The following is a 24,966-nucleotide window of genomic DNA, read 5'->3' as shown; positions in this document are numbered from 1 at the left end:
ATCTACAACAGTTCTAAAATACAAAGTCAATACAAGAGATAAAATAGAATACTAAAAAATACTTGATTCACTCAAAAGAAGATAGAAAAGAAGAAAAGAGAAGCAAAGAACTTATACAACACATAGAAAATAGATACCAAGATGGTACTCTTAAATTAAAAGATGTTGATAATTACACTATATGTAAATGGACTATGCACTCCAATTAAAGGGCAGTGATTGTTACCCTGTTATGCAAAGGTACATATTACATACACACATGTAGGCACACACAGAGACACAAACAAGAACTAGCTGTGTGCTGTTTACAGGAGAACATTTTAAGTAAAAATATTTGAATAGGGCCTTTCTTTGCAGAATTCAAAACCCAGTGCAATGTCTAGCAGATTATGGGCTGTGGGGCCCCTGCATCAGAACCACACAGGAAAGTGTTCAAGTCAAGGATCCTAGGTTGGGCTCCAGGCTTACTGAAAGTATCTTCTGGGTTTAGAAACCCATTATGTGCACATTTATCAAGATCCCAAGGTAATTCTGATGTTGACTAAAGTTACAGAAAAGTCAGTCTTGTAGGAAGGGTGGCAAGAGGCCAGAGCTTCTCCCTGTAACAAGAAAGCCCCCTAACTCTCTTTATGAGAGAGCAAACCTGAGGTATTCCCCAGCACCTCCTCCCCCAGGAACAGCTTGGCGGTGTTGATGGACCAAGCCTTCCCGAAGCTGTGCGGAGACATTCCTTCTGGTCTGTTCCCTCAAAGCAGCTTCGCTTTCAAAGCCTCTGAAGTAATTATATCATTGTTCATATTTTTCAAATAAGAAGACAGAGGATCCAAAAGGTAAAGGAATTCCCAAAGGTTAACTAATTAGTAAGCAGCAGCACCAAGATTTTGGCCCTAATCTGCCTAACCCAACAATTCCGAACAACAAGAAAAAAGTAAAACAACATCAGTATCTAAAAATGTATAAAAAATACAATATAACATCTAGAAAAATATTTAGAGTGAACTATTTGTAAACATAATGTAATCTCACCAAAAAGAATATAAACCATGATCAGGCTGGGTTATACTCTTTGCTTTAGTTCTTTCAAGAACTGGAGTCATATTCAAGAGATAGGGGAGGAAACAAGAGCCAACAATTTTTGATCACCTGCCTGGTACCACGTGCCATACCTACTACTCATAAAAAAATGGTACTGCTTTTAATATCTCCAACACCAGAAGACAAACATCACTATCAGTATTTTACAGATCATAAAATTTGTTAAATAACAAAGCCTACAAGTGGCGCAGCCAGAAATTGAAACTTCATCTGCCTGGTTCTAAATCCCGTGCTTTGCTATGAGACCTCATCACTCTCAGAGATTTTCAAGTGCTAAACAGAATCTCAGTGAAATTCCAAAGGCAATTTGCACTATCTTCATAGGATGGTATCACGGATGAGAAACATGTTTACATTCTGCTTTGACTTTAGATAGTTTCTAGGATAATATTCTTATTTAATATGTTGCTGTTTTTTACTTAAATTACTGAATAGGTAAAGCAATTACTTAACATGTTTAAAATATATATATAGGGAAAAGTCTCACTCTCAGCCCTGTCCCTCAATCTACCAAGTTCCAACCCTCACCCACCCACAACAGGTTATGTTTCTTTGTTTATTTTGCATGTATTCTTGCAGAGGCCTGGAAACAAATATCAGTAAATACAAATATGGTTTTGCCCCTTTTTAACCTTACTTTTTGCCCTTCCTCATATATCTTAAATATCTTTCTATAAAAGTAAAGAGATCCCATATTCTTTCCTGTAGCCACAAAGCATCATTCTGCTGTTTGTGTGTCCCGCTGCCTATTCAACCCTTACCCTAATTCATGGACATTTCCATTGTTTCTAATGGATAACCCCGCACAGTAATCATTTCACACATCTGCAAGTACATCTGTAGGACAAAAGCTTACAAGTGGTGAGTCGAAGAACACATGCATTTGCAATTTTGACAGATTCTGCCAAACTGACCTCCACAGGGTCATGGGCACTAACACTCCCACCAGCAATGTGTGAGAACGGCTGTTCCTCACAGCCTCATCAATGGAGCATGCTTGCAAACTTCTGAATGTTTACCAATCTGAGAAGTGAAAAATGGTATCTGAGTGTGGTTTTACTCTTTTTTTTAATTATCAGTGAGGTTGGACATCTTATCATACACCCAAAGTTATTCCCTTCTCGGTAATCTGTTATTTTTATATATCCTTTGCCTATTTTCAACTGAGCTACTGGTAGCAGTTTATTTTAATATGAGACATTCATAAAACAAGACAAATATTAAAGAGCTAATATCATATGAAAATAAAAATAATTCCAGCTGTCCAGTCATTATTTTTGTCTTGGATTTTGAAAGTATTATCTTAAAATCCATTCTCAGGCTTTAACATCTAACAAATATGCTAAGGGAAATCTAGCACAGGTTCCTAGAATGAATGGGCCACTCAATCCATCTACTAAACTACCTGAGGAGGGAGGCAGAGAGATTCAAGATCAGCTAAAATGGCAGATCTGACCAACCATTTTGGCATGGGGTTGTGTTGTAAGCCCTAGCAAGACTTTCCTCTCATGTTCATCTATTTTTCTTCTTTCACTCTCTCTCTCTCTTTCCCTCCCTCTCTATCACTGACACCACCCATCCCGAACTCAATGTCTCTCATGACAGCGTTTTCACTGGTTGTATGAATCCCATGAACTGAACATATAACAACTTTCAAACTTAATATAGAATGATATATATATATATATATATATATGGTTAGCATGAAGAGGTATCCTCTTTAAGTGAGTGTCCCTTTTAAATGAAAAGATCAAATTTTATTTTAAAATAAACTCACTTTTGATTCATGTCCAAGGAGAATATCACTGAATCAGCTCTGTCATTGAGAACATTTCTATCAACAGAGTTAGGGGTCCAAATGAGCCGAATCAGAGAGAACTTCACAAGGTGATTCCTGACTCTAACTACACTGCCTTACAAAATGATACATGGACTTACTTACTTGGAAGAAAGCAAACAGTTGAATAGCTAGATGGAAGGATTTGGAAGAAAGCAAAGAGTTGAATAGCTAGATGGAAGGAATAAGCCTATTTTTGTTTAGAGAATCCTGGCTCAGCAACATTCATCTTGTCTAAGTATCTTCTCTGGCACCTCTTTAAGGTTGAAAATATCAGTTCCGCCCTAGGGAATGCATTTTAATTGCATCTGCAAGAAGAGAAAATAACATCTTTACTATTTGTGAATTCTCAGAGGTTTGATGGGCTTCACCCAGTGTTTTATAGCTGTTTAGATTTGAGGATGACATGGAAATGCTTTTGGCATAAAGATATCCATTGTAGGGTTACTTACAACAACAGAAACCGGGAATGACTGAACTATCCAATTATGAAAGGAATGGTTAAACTATGATAATCATCCTTAAGCAGCCATTAAAAGTAGTTTATAAATACATTTTCATAAAATGGAAAACACCTATGAAATGCTGATTAAAAAGACAATATTAAAAATTGCATAGGCCGGGCGCGGTGGCTCAAGCCTGTAACCCCAGCACTTTGGGAGGCCGAGACGGGCGGATCACGAGGTCAGGAGATCGAGACCATCCTGGCTAACATGGTGAAACCCCGTCTCTACTAAAAAAAAAAAAATACAAAAACTAGCCGGGCGAGGTGGCGGGCACCTGTAGTCCCAGCTACTCGGGAGGCTGAGGCAGGAGAATGGCGTGAACCCTGGAGGCGGAGCTTGCAGTGAGCTGAGATCCGGCCACTGCACTCCAGCCTGGGCGACAGAGCGAGACTCCGTCTCAAAAAAAAAAAAAAAAAAATTGCATATAAGCTCCCTGGCCCTGCCTTTCACTAGGAAGGTACCCTAACAGCAAACCATCAGGCCAGTCATCTAAGCCACATTCTCCAATAGAGCTTTATCAGTGGTAAACCTAGGCTCCAATTTCCATCAAAAAAAAAAAAAAGAAAAGAAAAGAAATTCTGTATTTATAGTATGACCTCAACCATGTCTAAATAATATCCAAAAAAATCCATATGGAAAGGAATCAACAAGTACTTTCCAAATCTTATTTAGTGAACACATTAATTTTATTTTTAAAATAAATATACAAATAAGAAATATGCCATTTCAAAAGGCAATACAGGAAATTTGCCCTTATAGTACTCCCTGATACAAATCATATATTGTAAATTGTACATCTACATCAAGAAAAGCAAACTGATTTCATCTTGTAAGCCAATTGCAATTGATTAGTAGCATCTGTGTGAGGATGCTGAGATCTAATCTAAGATTAGTAAAAAAGAGAGACTTGATTTCTTTGTAATGTTTGCCATTGGAATATGTATGAATACTGCATATTTTCTGATCTTGCTGAAATGCTCTACCACAGAGTTGACGTAAAAGGAAGAAAAGTGGGAGAATATGGTTGGCAGAATAATGGCCCTCAAAAAAGTCCACATCCCAATCCCCAGAACCCATAAATGTGTTACCTAGAATGGCAAAAAGAAATTAAGACTGCAGGCGGTATTAAGTTTACTAATCATCTGAGCTTAAGATAAGGACATTCATTATTGTGGGCTATCTCAGTGGGTTCAGTGTAACCACGAGGGTCCTTAAAGGTAGAAGAGGAGGCAGAAGAGGAGAGTCAGAGAAGGAGACATGGTGAGAGATGCCATGTTGCCAGCTGTGAATATGAAGGGAGTGGCCATGAGCCAAGGAATGCAGGTCACCTCTAGAAGCCAGAAAGGCAAGGAAGTGGATTTTTTTCCCAGAACCTCCAGAAAAAATGCACCCCTGCCAACACCTTGATTTTATCTCAGTGAGATGTGTGATAGACTTCCAAACTACAGAAATGTAAGAATCAATCTGAGCTATTTTAAGCCACTAAATTGGTGGTAATCTGTTACAGTAGCAATAGGAAATTAACACAGAGAGTGGGAAGCGAACACAACAGAGAGAGAGTGGTTACCAGTATTTGGATGAGGGGTTGGTATGAAGCAATTTCATTTTGCTTTGTCAGTCCCAATTAACTGAGAAACACCACCTGAATTGACATGCATTTGATGAGTACCCTAACTTGTGGGATGAGAGAAACTAAGGCTGGATTTCCTGCTTCTCACTCAGGTCTGAATCTCATTCCCATCTATAGTACCATTCAATAGGGAGGAAGTAAAAATCCACAGGGAGCCCAAGGGAAACCAGCCATGACACCAGGTCCAGCTCAGTGCAGCAGGTCCTGAGGCCCCAGCACTGGACACCAACTACGTAATGGCAGAAGTTAATAATACATATGTGGCCAGGCGTGGTGGCTCACGCCTGTAACCCCAACACTTTGGGAGGCCAAGGCGGGTGGATCACGAGGTCAGGAGTTCAATACCAACCTGGCCAAGATGGTGAAACCCCATCTCTACTAAAAATACAAAAAAAATTGCCAGGCGTGGTGGTGGGCGCCTGCAATCCCAGCTGTTCAGGAGGCTGAGGCAGAGAATTGCTTGAACCCAAGAGGCGAAGGTTGCAGTGAGCAGAGATCACACCACTGCACTCCAGCCTGGGTGACAGTGAGACTCCGTCTCAAAAAATAAATAAATAAATAAATAATAATAATAATACAAATGTGAGTGATTCCTGAATTGAAACCACCCCCAAATCCATTTCCTCTGCACATAAACCAGATAGTCCCCAATCTTAAAAACAAAACAAAACAACAACAATAAAAACCAATAGCCTTTCAGGGCACAAAGTCTATTTCAGCTAGGTCCGGTTAGGGAAGGAAAATGTTTCACAGTGAAAACCAAGGAATGATTGCAAAGTCTAGTAGCAATGCTGCAAAAGCCAGGAAAATAATTAACCTCACTGGGTCTAATTTTCTCACCTACAAAGTGAAATTTGCCTTAGCTGTCTATTCTCTAGCACAATAATTGCACTAGTCCCCCAAAGAAGTACACCTACATGCTATGAAAGGTGAGATAAAGCTCTTAATTTTAAATATGTACACAAATATGCATAACGCTAAAGACCATTCTTGATTCAGACACTGCCACAATCCCACTAGATGACATATGGGTCCTACCTAAGAAACTCATGGTCAGTATCGGTGATTTTAAAAAGCAGCTATATAAGCAACACCTTTCAACATCCTTAGTTTCTCCAATTTCTCCCTTTCTGCCCCCAAAAAGTAACTGAGAACATGCAGTGAGAAAAGAACAGGACTAGGAGTGAGAGGATGAAGTGCACATTTTAGCTTCTTCACTTCCTGGACATTGAAGGCATTCCAGCAGATCCCACTGAGCCTCCCTCTGACACTCAGAGTCTTCAACTACAAGAGAGGGAACCATGAAAATTCACCTCCCACAAAGCTGTTCTGAGCATAAAATAAACTTGCCAGTGGGGAAAGTCCTCGTCACCTCAGAAGTGCTGAATGCAGGTGAGTCAATATCATCATAGTGACTGAAGTCAGTGGATACAGGCATGGTAGAAAAGACTGACAGGTGATCAGTTAGCTTCTCTGAGGTTTAGAATCTTCGTATTTCAAAGATGGAAGATAATATGTACCAAGAAGAAGACTCTAGATGATGAACATGAAGTTCCTGGTACAGGGCCTGCACACAATGGGCGTTCAATAAACACAAGCTAGCAGTGTGCTGGTGTAGGGTCGCCCAGCTCTCCAGTGCTTTCTTTCTGTGTTCGACCAAAAATCAGGGTGCCCTGACTGCTCTGTGAGCCCAGCCAGCTGCAGGATTTCCCAGTAGGCTTGAAGCAGAACTCAAACGTTCTCAGGCACCAATAAAAGCATCTAGGTTGTTCATGGTGAAACCCCGTCTCTACTAAAAATACAAAAATTAGCTGGGCGTGGTAGCAGGCTAACTGAGATACCCTGTAATCCCAGCCGCTTGGGAGGCCGAAGCAGAGGAATTGCTTGAACCTGGGAGACGGAGGTTGCAGTGAGCCAAGATCACTGCACTCCTGCCTGGGCGACAGGAATGAGCCACCTTCTCAAAAAAAAAAAAAAAAAAAAAAAAAAGGGGTACCTAGATTGTTGCCCAAGACACCACTGAAAGAAACAAGCCTTGGCCCTGAGCCAAATTCCATTACCACTCATAAAACTCCATACCCTGACCGCCTCGCTGTGGACACACCCCAGCAGAACACCCCACACCCCTGTCCTCTTGCTGTCTGTGGCAAGGACTTAGTAATTGCTTTAAACAAACCACCCCAGTGTTTAGTGCTTCTTTGTCTGGAATCACAATAGGCCCTATATCAGGATGGTTCGGGGCACTGCCTGAAAGGAATTCCACTGCCACCACGTTTGGGGTGATTCCAGCTGCAAGTCCAGCGGGACAAAACAGATGCCCCGCCGTCCCTCCCACGTTCTATGATTCTCTGGGATGTAATGGCAGACACAATTTCAAAAACCATTTTAGAGCAACAAGTTTACAAATGGAATGATTCCTTCCCATGTGTGTCATGTGTGCCATGTTGCTGTGCCAGCAACAGCAGTAATTTTAAGGGTCAAGTTTCCCCAAGTGCTGAGCAGAACAGTTTATTGAACAAATTACTGGACCCTAGTTATTGTTGTCAGTAACTGCATCATAAGCAGTGGCTAGGCAGGTAAGCATTACCACCCACCCTGAAGAAACACCAATTAGAGGCATTAAAAGAATATGGAAGGCCACCATCTCCTGAGCGCCTGCAACACGCTGGGCACTGTGGTGGACACTCCTGAACACAATCTCCAGTTTTTACAACTGCTTGCCAGGTGGGCTTCATCACACCTGCTTTATCAGGTGACTCACCTGCGGCAATCCAGGATCTGAAAGCAAAAATAAGTGTCCCTAAAGCCTGCAAGCCTTCCTCTAAATCATTCCAGTGCTTTCATGCAAAGACTGTGCCTTTTCTTCTGTCTGCATCCTCTTACGCATCTTTGACTTGGTTTCCAAATTACAGAGAAATGCTACGCTTCTGGAACGAGAGAGCACAAATAAACTGCACTATGCCTCAGACTCCATATGTACCAGCTAAGGGGGCCCCAAAGCAAAGGGAACGCCAACAAATAATGGAAGAATGCTTTCTCCATCTTCACTTTGAAAAGTGATGCCTTTTCTGCCTGAACATCTGCCTCCTTCTCCAGAGCCCTCTTACCTTGAAGGAGACATGCTGCTCCATGTGCCGCAGCAGCTGTGGCTTCTGGGCCGCTGTGTAGTCACACACCGTGCATTTAAACTGCTTCCCTGGAAAGAAGCGGAGGACAAGGTGAGCGTCATCAGGCCAGCAGCTCCCACTGTGAATGAAGTGCCAGGCATGGAGCCAGGTACACAAAGGTGTTCCTTGCCATGTGAGGATCAGAATCTCAGAAGGGAACAGCGACAAGATGCACAGGCACAATGCAGCACGCTCAGTCTTCAACAGCTGGGAGTGGAGAGGCGCTCCCTAGGGATCGAGAGGCACAGCCAGCTCCACCTGGGGAGGCCCCATGAGCAATGACATTCCATCAGGCTCCTAAAGAAAGAGTAAGGGTGTGTCCAGAGAGAAGGGTATCGAGGGAGAGGGGCGCACACAGATGAGATTGCAGGGGAATGGACCACAGAGTGCTCAGGAAAGTGGAGCAGCTGCATCTTCCTTCCTGGAGTGCAGGAGCTGCATCTGCCTTCCTGGAGTGTGAGGTCTGCAGAAAGTCAAGAGCTGAGCCGGAGAGGTTGCCGGCCCAGAATGTCAAGGGCCTGGACCACCTCACAAGGACCTCAGACATAACCCTGAAAGTCTGGTGAGTCTGCAGGATGATGGTCAGCAAAGTGCAGGATCTGTGTTGCAGAACTCCTAAACTCTGGTTGGAGTGCCAAAGGCATTTTTGAGACCATGCTAGAAAGAAAACTAGGGAAACGTAAACCACTGCTCTTAAAAAGATTAAGGTTTTAGCAATATTTAAACATTCAATAATGGGGTATGTTAAAACAAGTTAATAGATATATGAGGTACACTACATTTTGCCTCTGATTAGCATAAATAAAACCTCAACAAGCAATAATACAAACATGTGTAACCAAACGTAAATGTGGCCTACTTCGTATAGCAGTAAAGAATTCAACAAGCAGCTTCTAATGGTGTAAACCTCCTCAGGGCATGACACCCGCAGCCACTGTGGCTGGGTTCCCAGAAGCACTGGCTCCTTCTAGAATGCTCTTGCACCTTTCCCTCTTAGACATTCCCCTCCCCTCTATTCACTGCCAGCTCACCTGGAAACCTGTTCTCACTAGGATGCCAAGCCAATGGCGGATTTTGGCCTGTATGTTACTGGATGACTCTTAATGTGACTCCATTAAGAGTTCACCCTTTGGAAATCTTCTGTTCCTTTGACTCCATAACAATACCCCCCTCTCTGGGCCTCTCTATTCATTTTGAGTATCCCTGAGGCATTCTCTCTCATCAGGGCAGATATCATTAGGCTGCTGATGTTCCACAGTGTTCCAGCCCACCCTCCTATTCTAACTCTGCAAGCATCCTTGCATATAACTGACCCCTACAGCCTTTCGTAAACCTTTGACGCCAAAATCAGCATCTTCTACTCTGATCTCTTCTCTGAATCTGAGACTTGAGTATACAACTGCCTGCTGGACCAGCTACTTAGCTGTCCCAAATGTCCTAAGCTGGACACATCTTCTTCACCAAACAGCTTCCACCTCCAGCCTTCCCAGTTAATCACCCATCTGATCACCTACATCAGATACCCAGTAGCCTTCCTCAACATCTTTATGGCCCTAAGTTACACTCACCTCATTTTTTTCAGCACCTGATTTCATCTCCTAAATATTTCTCATGTCTGTCTATTTCTCTCTATTTCCAACACCTCCACACCAGTTTAGGTCCTCCTCATTTTCTTGGACAACAGCAAAAGCCCCTAAGCTGGTTTCCTTGCCTTCAGAAAACACTACCATCCATCCATCCATCCATACATACATACATCCATCCGTCCATCCATCCATCCATCCATCCATCCATCCATCCATCCATCATCCATCCATCATCCACAACCCACACATCTATCCACACATGCATCCTGATGACTCATCTTCTATCCAGATGATCTACAGCATAAACCATCCCACAGTCCAGCCATGAGAACCAACCAATGGCCCCAACTTCAGAGCAAAGTTGATGTTCCAGAGTTCAGCAGAGAAGGCCCTCCAGAATCAGAACCAACTCTCCCCAACCCACCCCACCCCTCTCTCTGACTTCCTCTTGTGCCTGTCCCCTCTGTATTTAGGCTCATAACAGTGAACTCCTTGAGTTCTCCAAACTTTCTGCCTTGCCTTTGCAATCTCAGACCCCTGAGCCTTTGCTAACATTTTCCATGCCTGGAATGCACTGTCTCGCAGCATCTGGCCATTCTTCCTATTAATTCAGAACTCAAATTGAACACTCCGGTAACTGGGCCAACAGGCAGCCCTCCACAGGCTCCCTACACACTGTTCACTTGCATCAGTCTATGCTCCACCTCTACAGCCTTGTACAAGGCAGGGGCTGCCTTCAGCTGCCCATGGACAGGGACCACATCTTACTCATCTTGGTACCCCAGCGCATGAGTGCACACACAGACTGAATATATTCCATGCATTTCATTAAACTGAACTGAGCAAAAATTTTGTACGTCTTATATGAACATCACTCTCAATAAGAGCAGCAAAAGGAAACAAATATTAATACCACAGTTGTATCTATTATTCCAGGTGAATGAACCCAAAATTCTAAATTGTATTAATTCTGCAAGCCCAAAGTATAAGGAAACTTTTTCACTTGTAAGTCACACAGTTACAATTAGAGAGCAATTAGAACTTAAAAAAAAAAATACAGTAACATCTTCTTTTAAACATAGGGCCACACATTTCTACACAGCTCCAGTGGAATCTCAGCTAAACACACTTCTCCACTGACACATGGCTCATGTGTGTACAGCATCCTTATGCTGGGCAGCCTGGGCAAAATCGTGCTGTGTTCTTCACCACTAGAGTGGGAGAAGCAGAGCTAATGGAACCATTCTCTAAGTTGATAAATATTCTGTCATTCATTATCAAACACTTGCGTCAAAGAGTAACAGATTAAGTGCTAAAAAAAGAGCCCTAAAATGAATAAATAGAATTGCCTCGTTTGAAATCAAGAGTCAGCCTTTTATGGATGTACTTCCAAGACTCTGCAAGAGACAAGAAAAGAAGGCAGCAGCTAAAAGCCATCCCTTACTGAAGCATCAGAGCTCTGGCAATAAATATTACCAATGTTTTCAGCAACCACAGCCAGCACCTATCAAACAAGCCTGGGAGAGCACCTGACATAATTTGTTTGCTGCCTAATTAAAATAATGGGATGCAGATTCATGACTAATCATAATACTTTGAGACCGTCAGATGGTTTTCTATCAAGAGACTTCTGAGACTTACAGGCAGAGTCAACTGCAAAACCTAGTATTTACTCGAGGTGAGACTGACCTCAGAATGCTGGGAGATGCACATCAAATGGCTGTATGTGGATGCGAATCACCCAGAATACCAGGGGAAGAAAAGAATGACTACAAAGAAAAGAGGTTGACTGTTAAAAAGTAATTCCTTTTCCCCAAAATATACCTGGCTAGGTCTACCACTGGACTACTAGGCATCATGAGTTGTGCTGGGGCATGACGTGTACAATCTTACCACGCACCAAAAGCCCAGGAGGCAGGCAGTGTCGCCCTTCCACGGATGAGGACCTGGGATCAAGACTCTGAGTCACTTGTCAGATCGCGAAGTGGTAAGTGGCAGAGCCCAGATTTGGCTCCCAGTCTGTTCACTCTAATGCCTCCATTCATAGCCATATAAGAATCTTTTCAGCTAATAAGGGTGTGATACAATTTCCCAAATGGAAGGAGGAATTTATACCAGCAATGGCATATCTGTGCCACTAACACATAAGGTGACTACCCATTAGAAGGTGACTACCCATCAGAAAGGACTGCCCAAGAAGAGCCAGTTGCAGGGGAACTATGTTCTCTTTCTGGCCCTGTCCTGCTCACCCTGAGTGACCCTGGGTTCTTTCTTCTATGCTACTCAGAGGCCCCATCAGAAAAATGGGGAGGTAATCCCTGTCTGCTGTGAGAGTGGACTCAGGGACTGGGCCTGCAAGCATCTGAAAAGCAGCACCCTGAAGGATGAGGCTGGGGGTGCATACAGGTGACCCCACAGTGGACCGTTCAGCTGAGTGCAGTGTCCTCCAGACCTGTACCTCCCTGACACTCCGAGACAATCCAAGTATTCAGTTCTAATTAAGCCAGCCTAAATCAATATAACTAAAACAAAAAGCATAAAAACAGAGCAAAGGAAAAGGTTTGTGCAACTATATCAAAGTGTAAGTAAACAGTTGTAACAGCAGAGTTTACAGAAAACCTCCTCCTCCTCCTATTCCCAACACCCTATCTGGCCTCATCTCCACCCAGAGCAAAAGCCAGGAGCTTTGTAGTGGCTGCAGGGCACAGGGGTGTGTGGCTCCCTGTCACCTCTTGGAGCTCATGCACTGCCTTCACCTCTCTCCAATCCATAGACACAGTCCACCCACCCACCTCCAGACCTCTGCACCTGCTGTTCCCAGAGCCTGGGGTGCCCATCCCAGATATGCCATGCTCTGTTGCCTCATCTCCCTCAAGTCTCTGTTCAAATGTCACCTTCACACTGAGTCCTTTCAGCCCATTCTGTTTAAAATCACAGTCCCTATACCCCTTTACTGATTCATTTTTAGCATTTCTCAGTTTATATTTTCATACTGAAATGGAATCATTTCATATTCATATTTTTATTTTCATCTCTCAATTTTCTTCATATTCTAGATGTCTTCATATTTCCACTGTAATATACCACACACTTTATTGATTTATAGTGTTTGTTAACCATCTCACTCACGAGAATGTTCGCCTCATGAGAGTGGAGATTTTGGGTTTTGGCTTTGGTTGCCATCACCGAAGCAGTGCACTGATTCACCTTGGTTGGTCCATCTGGCACCCTTGCAGGTTGTGGGGACTTTGAGACAAGACTGCAATTTTCATGCCATGTCCTCAGTGCTTGGAGGTGAGAGCATCCTGGAGGTAAGGCTAGCAGTTAATGTATAGGAGCACCCCATTCAGAAGTCTGTTCAGCCACCCTTTCTCCCCTCCCCATAATCAACATGGTCACACAGGGCATCACACGGGCCAGTGATATGTGGTCCTACCCACCATCTCCCCACTCCAAGTCACAGGAGATTGGACCACGGTGGACAAGAGACTGTAGCTGAGCCCGGAATCAGAACTGTCCAGATGTGAAGCTTGCAACTCAGGAGTGGATGAGAGTTGTATTTTCAGTCTGTGGGTGAAACTAGTAAGCAAGCCAATCTACAGGGAGTGGGAGGAGAGCACAGCATAGAGAGACAGAGACAGGACATCAGTATGAAGTAAGGAAGCACAGAGGACCAAAGGTGGAGGATGAAGACAATCGCCTGGCTGGCTGTGTCCATTCACTCAGCGAGCATTCACGGAGGTGCCACTGGGTGCCAGGACCATGCCTGACCCCAGGAGAGGAGAGTGGACAAGACACCAGAGGCCCTGCTTCTGGCGCTCATCACCTAAATGGACAACCAGCAAGTATTCCAACAAAGAATTACCAATTGCAACAGGCCACGAAGGACAAAGGCAAGGAGCCACGGTGGAGCATGAGGGAGTGTGGAAGGGGTGCGGCCATGTGGCCAGGCTGTCAGGGAAGGCCTCTGAGAGGAAGTGACGTTACACAAGATGGAAGGGTAAGGAGACCAGCCACATGAGGAAGAGGTGAACACAGCACTGGGAAGAAGGAACTCAAACACAAAGGCCCTGAGTCTCTGTAAGATTCCAAGTAAGTTTACCATAAATGCCCCTTGGCGACTTCTGTGACCTCAAATGAGTTTCTGTCAACTGCAACCAAGAGTCCAAGAAGTATAGCTGTGGAATGAACCAGTGAATGTATGACTATAAAACACCAAGAGCCCAGAAAGCAGGCCAAAATAGGGCTTGACCAAACAGTGTTCTCTAGAGAGGACAGAATCAGATTTAATTAACTGAAAAAGTCCAATGATAGCACTCTTCTACACAGCACTATGAACCAATGCTACAAATGCTTTATGACCATTAACTCATTTAACTGTCATAATACCTGTTTGATTTTACGAGCTATCATATAAATAAAAATTATAACATGGTAAGATTTGATACCCATTAAACTAAGAAACTAGACATTTTAGTAACAAAGTGTTAAAATGGAAGAGTTAAGCTGGGACACTTCCTTATTTCTGGTACAATTTTTTGGAAAGGAAGTTGGCAGTGCAATGCACAATTAAAATCACCAAAACAAAATAGCCATCCTGCTCCTGGAAATGTGTCCTAAGGAGTTAATTCAAAAGAAGAAAAAATTTATATATGCAAGAAAGAAGCCCCTGCTACATAAGTTATAATAATGGGAGGAAAAATGAAAATAACACATTGTCCAGAAATAAGGGAATGGTTATACAACTCACGGATCACTTTAGTGCAACATATAACTCTTAAACTTGTTATAAATGAACTGTACAAGCAACAAAGGATTATTATAATATTAATAAGAATTATATCTTTTCACTATAACTATATAGCCATTCCATATGAACATGAATAAAGATTTTTAAAGAATTTGTTAGGTGATAGAATTGTGGGCACACTTGGAGGAAGAGGCTGGATTTTTATGAACATTGTTTTCACGTTGTCTGCACTCTAACAGAAAAGCATTTCAGATCATTAGCACCCATCTCTGAAAGGCTAAGATGTTTCATCCGTTACTGCACACAAACCAGAAGACAGATCTTTCAACGCAGAGCCATAAAATGATACCCATGGCTTCTGAACTTGAAAGTTCACCGTCTTTTAAAAAACAGCACCTCAGTCTTGACTGGCAGTGCACTGACTTATGGGTGCTCTTTCTGACCAAGCATCTTTCTCCCTCTTCTTCACAAAAATGAACCAGTGGCCTAATCTTGCAAAAAACTTCAGGAGTAGTCACTTCTTTACCTCTGGGGAAGAATTTAATTTCTGTAAACAGTCAAATGTCATTCTGAGCCACGCCTTGTAAATAAGGACAAAGCAAAGCTGAGTCATACCACTTTTGGAGAAACACTGTTGCAGAACACACACTCAAAGCTGACTGCAAATGTATTGCCACAGTGGGGGATAAAAAAAATTGACTGTGGGAACAAAGATTTCCTGGTCAGAAACCACAGAATTTAGAATCTCATTTCCCTATGAAGTTCTTTATTTGACCTACAGGCCCAGATGGTAAAAGTCAAAATCATAACAAACTAGATGAATCTCACAACCATACTGTGAAAAGGAAGAAGCCAGACATAAAAGAACACATATTGTATGAATCAACTCTATGAAGTTCAAAGACAAGGAAAAGCAAGTTACAGTGCTAGAAGTCAGGGCGGTAAGTAGTTACCTCTGGGCAAGAGAGATGGGCAATAATGTCGCGGGAGGAAGAAACTGCCAAGAGGCTGGAAGTGTGCTGTTTCTTCTAGACTGTAGTTACACAGGTGCGCCTCCTTCGTAACAATCCATTGAGCTGTATACTTCTGAACTGTGTGTGTGTGTACTTTAATTTTAAAAACGAAAACAGAAAAATAACACAACAACAAAACAGGCCACCTTCCTTAGAAGGTTCTTGAGAACTGGCAACAAATTTGTTTAAGAAAGGAAAGATGTGTCATGTAGTTCAAAGATAAACTTTGAGGACTGTATGGCAGTTTGTGGATTTATGCAGTCTGATGTTGCCGGTGGAAGGAAAGGGACCCCATCAGTGTTCCCGGCCCTGTAGTTTTCAGTTAGACGTCTTTCTGTGTGCTAGGCTTGCTGGAGGTTTCCACTGCAGACACCGCAGCTTTCTGGAAACACAATGTTTCACTAGCAGCTCCATTTCCCTTTAAAAATGTGTGATTTGGTTGAACTCTCCTTCGAAGATGGGGATGCAGGCACGAAAATGTCATTTCCATTATTTGTTCATCTCTCCAAAGGTGAGGCACATCTTCGCAAAATCTCTCTCCACTTTCAAGTGTTCCTTTGGAAGGAGCCTCTTTCTTTGCCTAACCATGAGTGCTGGGACTGCATGTCCATGACTGATGAAGCAAAGCTGACCTCTGTCCTTTCGAGCACTGCCTGGGCCTGGAAACTGGATGCTGGCTGAATTTAAGGATCACCAGACAGTGAAAGCCAACACAGGGTCTGGAGTCAGAGAATCCTGAGCTCTGCTCTTTACTCCAGCCTTAGCCAGGTAAAACATTACCCAGGCTACCCTGTTAGAAAGGGAAGAGGGGACTTGAAAATAGGAGAAGGAAAGAAGAAACAGGAATACTTGTTATCCTGCCTCAGGTTAGATAAAGAGATGTGACCAAACCTAAGAGAGTTCAGACTTTGCTTCCTGTTGACTCTCCACATGGAAGGCAAGGGGGATAGCAGTGTGCTAGGTGGGGGAGCCAGCACGGTACCTGCCTTGCTGAAGCCCCTGGGCTCAAGCAGGAAGTTATTCCCAGCTGGACGTGGAAGCACAAAGGCACCCATGTCGCCCTAGACCTCCGAAGCTCAGCTGTGAGGGAGCCACAGGCTGAGCTCCCATTCTCTGCTTCTGAAAAGAAAGGCAATGGCTCCCTGCCTCCTGGCAGCTGTGGGCGGGCCACCGTGGGATCTATGAAGCCCTAGTCTGGCGACTCGGCACTAGCAGTATGTGTGGCACCTGTTGTTCCCTTTGTTTCTTACTACAACCTCATCTGCTTGGTGACTTTCCCTGAGGATGACTCCAGCTGCTTGCTTACTTTAAGTAGAGTTATATATAAAACTAAGAAGGAATGGAATGGTAGAAAAAAAAAAAACTTAAAATGTCACCTTCAGCTTTTGGCATTTGGATTCCATCAGAACACAGAGAGAGACAGCAATGAAAAATTCCTTGGAACTTAAGGCAACTTGTTTGAAGTATCTGCTAAATTAAATCATCCTTGCCAAATCAAATTTTATGTGCACCTCAAACCTGAAGGAGCTCTAAAGTACTTACAGGAAAGAATTTCCATAAATCTCAACTGTTATTAGTAATACTATTCTAGAGGTATAAAAGTAAAAATGCCTCCTTATGACTGTTTATCCAGTCTTACTGGAAAAGGTGGTATTTTACATAAGTAAATTTTAAGAGTTTTAGGAAATTGACTTTAACTTTGCTTCAGAAAACTGACTTTTACCCTTTTCAACAGTGATACTCTTTAAATATTAACTATTGCACGGTGCCTTCCGAATAAGAGAATATTTGAAAAAAATAGTGATTTAATCTTTCCCAGATGATGTAAATTAACTGCTACAAATATCCATTCTTATACTGTGTCATTAAGAGCTACTGGTTCATGTGCCAGAGGAAAGGGTACATGAGCTGACACCCACAGTATGAACCCAATTAATCTTCCCGCAGCCCCATGCTGTGGGTTGATAATGGCCCTCCCAAAGATATCCAGATTCGAATCCCCAGAACCTATACATGCCACCATATATGGGGGGAGAAAAAAAAAGGAGTTTGCAGATGTGATTAAGCCAAAGATCTTGAGCTGGGGACTAGCCTGGCCTATCCAGGTAGTCCTAGTGAAATCACAAGGGTCCTTATAAAAGGGAAGCAGGAGGCTTGAAGTCAGAGAAGGAGCGTGGTGATGGAAGCAGGGACAGAAGAGATTGGAAGATGTTGGACTGCTGGATTTGAATATGAAGGAAGGGGTCCATAAGCCACAGGATGCAGAGACAGGTTCCCCTCCAGAGTTCCTAGAAGGAATGCAGCCCAGCTGATACCTTGATTTTAGATAGCTGACCTCCAAACTACAACATAATACATCTGTGTTGATCTAGGTTGCTAACTTTGTGGTAATTTGTTACAGGAGCCACAGGAAACATGTAACATCCATGTTACATATGGGGATCACTGTTCAAGACTGTTCAGGCAAGAAGTGATTCCAGTCTGGGCCTGCCTCTGGAGCCCAAGGTTCTCCCTACTCTACCTCCTCACTTCTCCATGTAGCCCAGCACACAGAGATTTGCTGCCTCATGGGAGAAAAGCATCCTGCAGGAAGCAAAACAGGCATTTTGCACCAAGTGTTTTGCAAAGCACACATCTTCACAGTTCTAGCATCTGTGGTGATTTATGCAGTGGCAAATCGGAACAGAAATAGCTACAGCAATAAAAACACAGTTAAAGAAGTCTCTGTACTTTAAAGGCTGAACTTCAAGCAACTGCAGACTTAGGGCCTGATGATTCTCTGTAATTAGTACATCAGTTTTGATATAAGGAGGGATGGATCAGCATGAGACAGAGGTGGAAAGAAACCGAAGGCAGTGCAAAGCCACATAAATGACAGAGCACAGCACCAGGGCTAGATGAAAGTTACAGACACTGTGCCAGACATTTGCAGCTGAGACCCCTCTACCTGGTGAGGTTTCAGGTAGCCAAGCCTCATTAAAAAGTTAAATCTGTATATCAATCTAAGCTAATTGCTCAGTTAGCTGCGTAGTTCATTTTATAGTATGGGGTCACTTATTCCTAATGGATCTTGTGGTTTATAAAACCTGAGAAAAAGAGCTACATATGAACACAAACAGGGTGAACCTATTAAAAATGGTATTTAGGGGCCCTGAAATTAGCCGTACCTTCTCCCACCCATCACCCAGACTCCAGCCCAAGGATAAGCAACAGAAACCTACCATGTTCATCCAGTAGCCACACTTCCATACCTGCCCCTTCACCTTTTCTCCAAGGGCAAGTAGGAGGAAGGACAAGGGGACAAGGATGCAGTAGAAAGACCTGTCTCACTAAAGCCTTGCAAGTTAACCTTGTAAGATCACCCCAGCTAGGTGCTCAGGGACCATCTTCTATTTACTTCCTGCTTCTGTTTTTAGCCATGGGGCTACTTTATCCTAGAGTGGCTTTGCTTTTTAGAGGACAGGGGAGGAAAACAAAGCAAAACTCCGTACTTAGATTTCCTAGAATATTTTCAGCTGCGGCCACGAGCTCTCTTATCATAAACTGAAGACGGGACAGGAAAAAAGGGTACTGACTCCACTCAAACCTCATTTCCATACTCAAATCTCCACTTGCCCATTACAAGAGTGCCTGAAGCCTGGATAATTCTTTTCAAATTTTACCCCAAAACTTCTTAATTAAAATGTCCAGGGGCAGTCTGGATCAGGGGGAGGGGAGAGACCCAAAGGAATCAGTAATAAACTCCAAAGACCTTTTTATATCATGATTTGAGGATTCCTGTTCGATTATATAACATAAAGGCCCTGTACAGCTTAACCTTCCCCATCTGCTATGGGTGGGCAGAATCATGTATAAACCTCCAGGTAGCACATCACGTCTAGGCCTGTTTAAAGTCAAAAGGCGGGAACTGCATTACAGCATGATCTTTGCATTAAATTCTTACATCCTGTTGGCATACACACAAAGGGTTTAATCGGGCCCTTTATAGATCAATGTCTCTCTTTGTACATATTGACTGGCAAACCTTTTTAACTGAAACCTTCACCCAGAACGAGCTATCTTTTCTAAGGTACAGTAATGAGTTCCTTCGGGAAATAGGAATGCCACAGATAGGGATATATCACTTTAAGTAAGCCAGCAAATGTGAAAAATTGGATTCACAAGTAGTTAGAAGAAAGGGTAATTGTAATTACTCAATTCCTTTTAACTTCATTAAAAAATGCCCAAGAAGATTCATTTAATGGTGAGTTCCTTGACCATATTTTAAAATACCTAATTCACAAGCATTTGATTTAACAGAATTATCTAAGATGAAACAGAGAAAATAACTGACGCTTTGTGAGTACTACTATATCCCAGCCATTTTATGCAAGGCACTTTACATTTTCCACTCATTCAATAAACACAAATTTATTGAGTGCCTCTGATAAGCCAAGCCCTGTTCTAAGTGCTGAGGATACAAAATAAATGTAGTAAGTTGAAAATCCCTGCTTGTGAAGCTTACAATCTAGTGGAAGACACGAAACATCATAAATAAGGAAATTATACAGTACATTGGAGAAGGGTTGGTTTAAAGAGAAACAGTAAAAAACATGAAAGAGAGTATGAAGTAATTAGTGGGATCGTTCCAGTAATAGAGACAAAAAAGTGGTAAATAAGGAAACTATATAATACACTAGAGAAAGATAAGCCAAGGAGAGCAGCACAGGAAGCCATGGGCGTCTAGACTACTTGGTGGGGTATGGAGACTCTCTACATGTGAGCACCTAGGGAAGACTCATTCAGAGTGACTCTTCAATAAAGACCTCTAGGACGTGAAGGAGGTATCCATTCAGACAGGGAGAAAGAACACTCCAGGCAGAGGGAAGGGCCAAAGCAAAAGCCTTGAGATGAGCACATACCTGGCAGGTGTGAGGAATAGGAATGAAGATAGGCCGCGCATGGTGACTCACGCCTGTAATCCCAGCACTCTGGGAGGCCGAGGCAGGCAGATCACCTGAGGTCAGAAGTTCAAGACCAGACTGCCCAACATGGTGAAACCCCATCTCTACTAAAAATACAAAAAATTAGCCGGGTATGGTGGCACATGCCTGTAATCCCAACTACTCGGGAGGCTGAGGCAGGAGACTTGCTTGAACCTGGGAGGCAGAGGCTGCAGTGAGCCGAGATCACACCACTGCACTCCAGCCTGGGCAACAAAGCAAAACTCTGTCTCCAAAAAATAAAAATAAAAATAAAAAATAAAGGGAATGAATGCAGTATGTCTGGAGAGATGCCAGTTGGGGGAGACTAGAAGAAGAGGTCAAAGAGATGAGGGGATCAAGCAGCTCATGGTGAAGAATTGGGCTTCCACTCAGAATGATAGCAGATAGACAGGAGGGTTCTGAACAGAGAGGAGTGGCATGACCTGGCCTTTGTTTCCACAGGATCACTGGCTGTTTTACTGAGAACGGACTTGTGGGACCAGGAGAGGCGTTCCAGGGAAAGGTCAGGAGGCGAGTGGCATGACCTGGCCTTTGTTTCGCAGCAGGATCACTGGCTGTTTTCTGAGAATGGACTTGTGGCTCACGAGGAGAGGTTCTTAGGGAGAAAGGTTAGGAGGCTACTGCCAAGAATGAGAATGGAGGCAGGAGATGACAGTGGCCTGTACAAAAAGGATGGCATGAGGGTGCTGAGAAGCAGGAGAACGCTGGATCATGTTAAAGACACAACACACAGGATTTGCTAATGGATCATGTGTGGGTATGAATGAGACAGTCAAGACTGACCCAATGCTTTTGACCTGAGCAAGGGAAAAGGAGTAGCCATTTCCCAAGATGGGGTACAGCAGGGGTTGGCAACCTATGGGGTTGGCAACCTATGCCCGAGCACCAAACCAAGCCTGCTTCCTGCTTTCGTACAGCTGGGAGTTCAGCTTGGCTTTTACACTTTTCAAAGTTTGTAAAAATAAAAACAACACAAAAGAGAAAACTGGATGTAGCACTCAAAGCCAAAAATATTTACAATATCTTTACAAACTTTGGCAACCCCTAGCTGGGGTCTAGGGAGGAAGATTAGGAGCTTAGTGTTGAGCACACTAAGCTCGGGGGGCCAGGTGGGCATCCAAGTGCAGATGTTGAGTGGGCAGTTACAGACAGGGCAGTGCCAAGGCTGGGAGGAACAAGAGGACTGGAAATCCAAGTGTGGAAGCCCTCTGTATTAGTCTGTTTTCACACTGCTGATAAAGACCTACTTGAAACTGGGTAATTTACATAGAAAAAGAAGTTTAATGGATTCACAGTTCCATGTGGCTGGGGAGGCCTCACAATCGTGTCAAAAGGCACATCTCATATGGTAGCAGGCAAGAGAAAATGAGAGCCAAGAGAAAGGTGAAACCCCTTACAAATCCACCAGATCTCGTGAGACTCATTCACTAGCATGAGAACAGTATGGGGAAACTGCCCCGTGATTCAATTATCGCCCACTGGGTCCCTCCCACATCACATGGGAATTATGGGAGCTACAATTCAAGGCGAGATTTGGGTGGAAACACAGCCAAACCATACATCCTCTATCTAAATGGTGTTTAAAGCCGTAAGACTGGAGGGATCACCGAAGGCGTGAGGAAAAACAGAACATGCGGTGGCTCACGCCTGCAACCCCAGCACTTTGGGAGGCCGAGGCGGACAGATCACTTGAGGTCAGGAGTTCAAGACCAGCCTGGCAAACATGGTGAAACCCCATCTCTACCAAAAATATAAAAATTAGCTGGGTATGGTGGCACATGCCTGTAATCCCAGCTATGGCAGGAGGCTGAGGCACAAGAATCAGTTGAATCCGGGAGGCGGGTTCAGTGAGCTGAGATCGCACCACTGCACTCCAGCCTAGCTGACAAAGTGAGACTCTGACACAGGGGGAAAAAAAAAAAAAGAACAACGCTCACAGACTGAACCCCGTGGCCTCCAAGAGGTAGAGATCAGAAAACTAAGGCAGAACCAGGACAGGATGCTGAGGCAGGGCAGCCAGGAGAACAGGAGGTTGCCAGGCAAGCATGGGATACACTTCCTCTCTTTTGATCCTCAGACCCACTCAACAAAAGGGTATACCTATCCCAGTTTACTGATGAGGAGAGTGAGGCTCAGAGAAGTAATCTGACCAAAATCACCCTACTAGGAAGGGGTGGACAGACCCACATCCAAGCCTCTCTAGCTCTACCTACTCTACACGGCTTCTCTACAGAGCAACCTATTGAGTTATTACTCATACCACAAATACAACTAAAACCAAATAATTCCAGGCAGGCTGTAAGGCAATCTTTGCTTCTAAGTAAAAAGCTAATTGTATGGTTAAAGGCTGAGAGCCTCATCAAGACAACCAACGCACCTGTACAAGCACAGGTGACCAATGGATTTAAAGCATGTTACAGACATCGTCAAACAGCTTACAAGGTCATCCCCAGGGATAGTCCTAACTTGATGAACAATTCTGCAGTTTATCTAAAGGAGTAATAACTAAATAAGAAAAACTATGTAAGCTTCATAAAAAAATAAACTTTATTGGATAATAATAAAGTTAGTCACCAGAACAGCTTGAAAATAAGGTACTAGTACAAAATCACTGAGACAGACCAAAATCTCAGAATTACACCCAATATTTTGGGAAATTCTGGCACTGAAAAATAAAATTGAAAGGACTGATTTCTCTATACATATACTGAGTCGATGATAACTTTGGAAAAAAAGATTCCTACCACATACCATATGCTAAAATAAATTGAAAGAATATTAAATTTCATAAATGTTATGTAATCATAAACTAAAACTCAAAGAAAAAGTAAAAGAATTTAGCCCCAAACTGAGGAATGTTTCTTTTGACAGAGAGAATCATGGAAGATGAAAACATAAAGGAAACTAACTTTAAATGAACCAAGTTATTTAACTTTGTATATAAAAAGATACCATAAACAAAACGTAAAGGCAGGCCGGGCGCGGTGGCTCAAGCCTGTAATCCCAGCACTTTGGGAGGCCGAGACGGGTGGATCACGAGGTCAGGAGATCGAGACCATCCTGGCTAACACGGCGAAACCCCGTCTCTACTAAAATACAAAAAATTAGCCGGGCGAGGTGGCGGGCGCCTGTGGTCCCAGCTACTCAGGAGGCTGAGGCGGGAGAATGGCCAGAACCCGGGAGGCAGAGGTTGCAGTGAGCTGAGATCCAGCCACTGCACTCCAGCCTGGGCGACAGACCAAGACTCCGTCCCAAAAAAAAAAAAAAAAAAAAAAAAAAACGTAAAGGCAAATGATGACAAAGCATTAAGATACAAAGAGCTCTAAGATGTCAACAAGATAAAATATGAGCACTACAGAAATGAGTAAGAGATGTAAATAAACTTTTTTCAAAGTTTCTATAATAAACATGTTATGGGAGAAAATTAAAAAGGAAAAGACTCACCTACAGCTTAATTAAAGCTACATCCTAGATCAGCAATGGAGCTAGAACAAGGGGTCCCCGACTCAGCACTCTGTTTACCAAGTCAGCCCCAGGCCAAACATGATAAGCGTCAAAAGAGAAACACAAATAATGAAGTACAGCAGCCCTGGGGGAAAGCAATCATCTCGAATTCAGAAATAAAGCTGTACTGGCACCTCCTATTTCCATCCCCTTAGCTCTACTTTACCCCTTTCTTCCTAGAATCAGAGGACTGAGGCTGAAAGAAACCCAAGAAACGCTAAGGTATCCTTTCCTTATTTTGCAGAGTGACAAAACTGAGACCCAAGTGGTGGCAGAAGTTGGCACTGAGGCAAGCTACCTGTCCCAGTGCTCCTCTCACTGCACCTGATGACTGATGCCCTTCTTTTTGGGGGGAGGGTGGTTGGGGGGAAGCTACCTGTCCCAGTGCTCCTCTCACTGCACCTGATGACTGATGCCCTTCTTTTTGGGGGGAAGGGTGGTTGGGGGGAAGCTACCTGTCCCAGTGCTCCTCTCACTGCACCTGATGACTGATGCCCTTCTTTTTTGAGGGGAGGGGTTGGGGGGAATGGGTCTCACTCTGTCACCCGGTCTGGAGTGCAATGGTGTGATCTTGGCTCACTGCAACTTGTGCTTCCAGTCTCAAGTTATCCTCCCACCTCAGCCTACCAATTAGCTGGGACCACAGGCATGAGCCACCACTCCCCGTTAATTTTGTATTTTGGTAGAGGCAGGGTTTCACCATGTTTCCCAAGCTGGTCTCAAACTCCTTCGTTTTAGGCAATCCACCCGCCTCCCTCGGCCTCCCAGAGTGCTGGGATCATAGGCGTGAGTCACTGCGCCCAGCCTTGATGCACCAAGGCTGGGCGCAGTGACTCACGCCTATGATCCCAGCACTCTGGGAGGCCGAGGGAGACATGACTTTACAAATACCT

General features: G+C 43.5%; 1 protein-coding gene across 7 annotated transcripts in view; it reads right to left on the bottom strand.

The window, feature by feature from the left end:
* Nucleotides 1-24,966, bottom strand: part of ZFAT (zinc finger and AT-hook domain containing) — a 240,286-nt gene that overhangs the window by 81,327 nt on the left and 133,993 nt on the right. For 5 of the 7 annotated variants that reach the window (XM_017863814.1, XM_017863815.1, XM_017863816.1 and 2 more), the window contains one exon: nucleotides 8,176-8,264. In XM_017863814.1, the coding sequence (XP_017719303.1) occupies nucleotides 8,176-8,264 (89 nt within the window). Of the gene's footprint in view, nucleotides 1-3,037; nucleotides 3,241-7,829; nucleotides 7,996-8,175; nucleotides 8,265-24,966 lie in introns of all 7 variants that reach the window. The other 2 variants (XR_001883775.1, XR_001883776.1) reach the window with 2 other exon arrangements.

This window comes from Rhinopithecus bieti, unplaced genomic scaffold (genome assembly GCF_001698545.2).
Source record: "Rhinopithecus bieti isolate Rb0 unplaced genomic scaffold, ASM169854v2 scaffold_72501, whole genome shotgun sequence".
Classification (NCBI taxonomy): Eukaryota; Metazoa; Chordata; class Mammalia; order Primates; family Cercopithecidae; genus Rhinopithecus; species Rhinopithecus bieti.
The sequence above is the reverse complement of the archived record's forward strand: the minus strand, read 5'-3'. Positions and strand labels throughout refer to the sequence as shown.